Consider the following 6,000-nt stretch of genomic DNA (forward strand, 5'->3'; position numbering starts at 1 on the left):
TAAACAGGCTAATGCTTTACGTTCGAAAAGGATATATGCCGATGCCTCTGGTTCCTCGTGGCAGAGCCTGTTAACTTACAATATTTTTAACATGATTTGAAAGTAAAATGTGCTAACACGTTGACTGCTAATGCTACAGTAGAGAGAGTCCCTTCCCTTACGCTACTGCCGTAGCCAATTCACCGCGTAGCATAGTGTGTTTGGAAGGGCACAGAAACACTTAACTTCAATATAGGCATTTGTGGTTTTGCACTCGTGTAGAAGAATCACTCTGGATACCAATCTGCCGAGATCGAATGCCATTTGTATGCTTTCAGCAATTATTAAAAAAAAAAAAAAAAAGAGGTAAAACAATAATTCAATATTATTTTTCAATATTTATATGTTTTGTGATTTATTATGTTGCAAATTATGAAAATATTTCGGATACGGAAACTATCAAATATGCAAACATTTTAGTTTTATGTGTGGTTTGGCTTTGTAAAACATTTAACAAACATATTCTAGAAAACGTTTTGTTAATGTTTGTTCTTTTTATAATGGATTTAGTTTAAATATAATGTTTGTTTTTTTAATTTAAGTCTAAAGCCCTTCCCCCATACACCTACGATCAAATTGTGCAAACGTACGTTGTACAACAGGCTTGTGCAAACAAAGTCCCCCATACACTATAAGCATTTTTTTGCAAACACCAGTTGCTTTTGTCTTGTTTTAATGGTACTGCTCTAGTACAGTTGCAGAATGCCACTCGTGCAGTTTTGAACTTCTGCAACTAGTTGCACAGCACCCAAACAACACCATACACTATACAATTGTTGGCACAACAGCCTCAGTTGTGCAGTTTGTTCGTAGGAGTTTGGGGGAGGGCTTAAGAAGAGAAACGTTTGAAGGCTTTGTAAAAAAAATTACATACTTATTCTGGGATTTTTTAAAATATATTTTTATTTTACATTCAAAAGGGAAACATTTGAAAAGAAAATACGACCGAGATATTTGGATTGTAAAAAGCTTTACATTCTGTGCCAATAAAATTTATTTTGACTTTTTGAGCTTGGTTAATATAATTGATTTATTTTAGATTATAACCACGAATATAAGTTGTAAAAAGCAAAAACTATCAGTCAAAACTGGAATAAATAGTACAAGTTTGTATAAGGCATTTATTGTGTTGTACGGGGTTGCATAATGAATCTCTATTCTGATGCTACCACCGAATACACTATGACACTAGTTTTTTATTTAAATTTAAAATATTTAAAAAAACTTCATATGTTCATACCAAGGTAAATATTGTATAAACCGATTAGTAAAAAAAAGTTCCCGCCCTAGAAAAAGGTAACGCTTTTCCCCCGGCACCGTCAATGTGTTAAAAAAACGGTGATAAATTTGACAAAAATAAATAAATAAAAACAGTCTGCAAACTAGAGTATCATTATTTTGTCAGATTATTTTTTAATAGAGAACCCACAGTTTTGCACAACTCGTGATAATTGCAGGTTTAGCATTGTTTCTAATTTTTTTTTTTTTTTTTGTAACTTCTTTACAGATAAGTTATTCTTGTGATGTGACAAAACGCTGAGACCAAACTATCTGTCAGACAAAACCGACAAAGGAGGATGACATGAAATGATGAAGCTGCAGGTTCATTGCCATGCCCCACAAAGTTTTTAAATTTAGAATTATTATTAGAATGACAAACTAAAATTATCCTTTCTTCTTTATAATAGCTGCCAAATTCTTATTCTTTAAAAAAAAATTTAATAAACCAGAAAATGGCATATGCCTACTTGGAACTAGCTAAGCATGGTGTGTTCTGACAAAAAGAATACAATTAAAATTTTAATCTGTTTATTACCCATCAGTAAAATTTATAATAGAACATGTCAGATCAGTCGGTGGACTAAAGATTTTTTGGGATTTAACATTAAAAAAAATTGTCTGTAACTTGTATTGGGGATTAAAATAGATTTATTATATTTCAAAATGCATTTCATTATGTAATAAAAACAATGGCATTGATCAAATACCATTTAATGCTAAAATGTTGTCCCACTCAAAAATGAGTATAGAAAATTTAGTAATCCCTTTTATGTCAATCACTCAAATCTGCTTTGTTTTTCTTAGAAATAGATAGTGTTTTATTCTTCTTTCTATTTTTACCTTCACTTTCCGAGTTTGAAGAGTTTTCAGAATCATGAGCCTTTTTCTTTTTACTCCTTTTTGAACTGTCCTTCCTCCTTTTCCTGTTGTACTTATCGTGTTTTTTCTTCCTTTTTCTTCTTCGGCTTGCATCCTCAGAATCGTCTGAACTGGAAGAATCGCTTTCACTATCGTCTGAGCTGGCATGCCGCCTTTTTTTAATTACTTTGACAATTTTTTTATATTTAGGCTTTCGTCTTCGCCTGTCTGAGTCTGAACTTTCGGAAAAACTCTCAGAATCTGAAGATTTATTTTTCTTCTTTTTAACTACCTTGACGAGTTTTCCCCGGTGGTAATATTTCTTTGCCACAGTAAGAGACCTTTTTGACCGTTTTGTCCGTTCCATTGAAGTAGAACTGCTAGACGAAATGCTGCTCTCACTGCTTGAACTTCCTGAAGAAGAACTAACATGCCTTCGCCTTTTCTTTTTTCTTTCGATACTGACTGACTTAGTAGCGTCCGTTTTAATAGGACTTTGTGATGCATTGTGTGCTACATCATTTTCAGTAAATCCTGTATCATCTTGTCGAACGTCTGGAGTATGATTAATGTTATTTATTGGTGGTGTGTCCTTGTAATTTGACTTTTCTTTTGTAACATCCATCATTTCAGGCTCTTCGGGCTTCTTGGAGGGTGCTTTCTCTTTAGATGTTTTGACTTCCGATTTTGGCTCAGGTTTCATTTCATGGTGGTCATAGTACTTACTATGGCCTTCTCTTGACCTGTCTTCTTTACTTCCAGAAGAATTCACTTCATCACGCTTCACATCTTTTTCTCTTCTATCTGAGGTTCCATTACGCTTTTTTTCCGAATCCCTTCTTCGATCGTCTTCCCTCCTTCTTTCATCTCGCCTACTATTGTCATACCTTCTGTCTTCTCTTCGTCTGTCATCTCTTGATTCTCTTCGCTTCCTGTCCTCCTCGTATCTATCATCATCCCTCCACATTTCCTCGTCTCTTCTTCGACCATCGTCTTTCCTTCTATCCCTTCTCCTGTATTCATCGGATTCTCTGTCACCTCTCCTTCTTCTATCGTCTTCCCTCCTTCTGTCACTCCTTTCTCTATCTCTGTCCCTTTCTCTGTCCCTATAATAATCTCGTTTACTTCCATATCGATCGCCACCACGACCAATTTCCTTCTCATCGATCTAAAATGTAATTGCACATTAACCAACAGATGTACATAAAACAATTAAATTAAATTACCTTATCTAGAATCTCAACACCTCTTCCTTTACCCCTCCATTTTATCTTAGAGACACTCTGGCTAAAATCAACATGGATACGCCTGTCATCAATTAAAACATTATCCATTTTTAAGTATGCTTGTTCACAGGCTCTTTGATCTTCAAATTCCACAAACGCATACTGAAGCGAATCACCGGTTGTGTGATCTCTGATTACTTCACAACTAAAAATATTACATAACGGTTATAAACTCAATTGATTAATATGAAAATAAGATGTACCTTTTGATCTTTCCAAATCTACTGAAGATAATCTCCAGATCAGAGTCATCTGTTACAGGATTTAACTTGCATACAAATAAAACATTCTCAGGAGGAGCGATATCGGCGTCTGGCAAATCGCCGACGATTTCAAGGATGGTGGCCCTAGCTTTTGCTTCTCTGTCGGCTTTTATCTCCTGCAACTGAGCCTCCGTCAGTCCTTCCTCGTCGTTTATTTTTTCATCTGCTCCAATCCTACCGTTCTGAAAGTTCGAGACACTTTTAAACATTTGAAACAAAACAAATGAGGTGAGGACAATATAAATTATAAACTTACAAATTCTTGAAGCTGAGATATATCAGGGGAGCCCAAAGGAACAACCAAACCAGGTAAATCTTCAAACGGATCGTCTAATATTACAGTATGAGTGATTCTAGACGTAAAAATCAATTATTATCACAAACTATAAATCAAATTTTATAATTGTTTAATATTATTGAGTTACCTTATATCCTGGTATGGTCTGTGCTGGTTATCACAGATAGCATCATTTAATTTAACAAGTATGTCATGGCCTTCAGTGACTTCAGCAAAAACACAATGTTCTTCTAAGGATTGGAGATCAGCTCCTAGTGTAACAAAAAACTGTGATCCAAGCCTAAAACGGGCATTATAAATTAATTATTTTAATTATTACAAATTGTAAATAAAACTTGAGGACTTACATATTGTTTCCGCAGTTGACCATGGACAGAAGTCCCGGTTTGCTGTGTTTAATTTTTGGCATCTTTTCAGCCTCATAGTATTTCGAATCAATGCCGTAAGCCAATCTAATAAAAAACAAAATAAAATAAAAATTCAATTTTACACACTTCATTTTGCCATATAGCCTAAGAAATCAGAGTGATGTAAGTATCTAAAATACAAAATTGAGATCATAAGAACGATTTTAATGTTTCAAAGCATTTTCCCAATGAACTACCACACTGGCAAGACTATAAAGTGAAAGATAAAAACAAGGAAATTCACTTATAAAGAAGTGGTTACTAAACAACAATTTAAAATTACTTGTTAATTCACCTAAGAAGGAAATGCATTAAACAAGGATGTCATTTTATTAACATGTCATAATAATTAATAAATTAGAAAAAAATTACTAATATTTTTATGTTGGTGTGTTTTCTAATCAAAATATTTTTTTCATTGGGCCATCTTCAGTGCTAAGTATATCAATCAATAGTCACCTTGAGTCCTTTGTCCATTTTTATTTCAATCTTACATTCTTACCATCTAAATTAATCAATCTCCCAATTGTGATAACTTCGTTTAAACGATACTGGTGTACATGCCCAAGGGTTGGGGGGGAACTATGTGAATCCATGGCTTGGGACAAACAGGTTGCCATCGAAACTCCTCACTGCTTACTGGATGGTGTATTCATCTTAGACCTTGCGGTGGCGTGGAATGGATGGTAGACCTCAAAGCGCAAAAATGTAGGGTATTGAGGAAAACCCTCACAGAGCTACACCACAAAAATTTATTTAAAGCAGTGGGTGTAGTAGTGGGGGCAAGAGTGACATATATGAGTATACTAAGACGACACTTAGTGAACTCACGATCAAACACCTCCCATTAATGCTCCTTACCCTCTAACTAACAGTGCTGAGGTCTTCATTCTCCACAGACTGTACTCATAGGGACAGCGATCGCAGCTTTTTAGCCATTCGCCCAATGAATCCGACTGGTGAGCAAAATATGCAACAGTCCCTGGCTAGGATGATGGTATTCGCAATAGACCTAGGTGCGGGACCTGGTGGATGATCTGCCCTAAAGAATACGGAAAGGGGCAAGCACCGGGTAGAGATTTATTGCTTAAAATCAGGAAGAAAATGTATTTAACTTACACATAGTTTAATGTCTCACAGAATCGTACATGACTTAAGAAAATTATAAATTTGACTTGCAAACAGGTGGATTTGATTTGTTAAAGGTTGTATTTGACTTATACACGGTTAAATGTCTCACAGAATTGTAAATTGATTAGAAAAATAATGAATTTGACTTTAAGGTAGTATAAATGATCTCCGAGTATTAAAGAGTTGAATTTTGTTTAAAATATATTAATTGAATTGAAGTGTTTCCAAGAATTTGTTCACTTTTCATCTACACGTTCAATCTTATTTTCTTTCTGATATTTTTAATTTCATGATTTTCAGTTTAAGTTCAAATTTCTAATTTTTAAATGGCTCTGACCAGCCAAAGGTTGACTTTAAAAGAAATGACTGATTTTAAAGGAAAGTTCGGGAGACCTACGGAAATTTTAGAAGATTGTGAAACCATTGAAAATGTACTT

At 34.5% G+C, this 6,000-nt stretch overlaps 1 protein-coding gene across 1 annotated transcript; it reads right to left on the reverse strand.

Annotated features, from left to right (window-relative positions):
- Nucleotides 1-1,831: 1,831 nt before the first annotated feature.
- On the reverse strand, nucleotides 1,832-4,539 carry LOC106667451 (peptidyl-prolyl cis-trans isomerase sig-7-like). Its single transcript, XM_024229841.1, has 6 exons — nucleotides 4,373-4,539; nucleotides 4,153-4,305; nucleotides 3,984-4,080; nucleotides 3,668-3,909; nucleotides 3,405-3,609; nucleotides 1,832-3,346 (listed from the first exon to the last, which is right to left on the reverse strand). Exons 1-6 carry the CDS (start codon nucleotides 4,522-4,524, stop codon nucleotides 2,093-2,095), a joined length of 2,103 nt encoding a protein of 700 aa, XP_024085609.1. The 5' UTR covers nucleotides 4,525-4,539; the 3' UTR covers nucleotides 1,832-2,092.
- Between the last annotated feature and the right edge of the window lie 1,461 nt (nucleotides 4,540-6,000).

The sequence above is a fragment of the Cimex lectularius genome, unplaced genomic scaffold (assembly GCF_000648675.2).
Source record: "Cimex lectularius strain Harlan isolate CLEC.00 unplaced genomic scaffold, Clec_2.1 scaffold520, whole genome shotgun sequence".
NCBI classification, from domain to species: Eukaryota; Metazoa; Arthropoda; class Insecta; order Hemiptera; family Cimicidae; genus Cimex; species Cimex lectularius.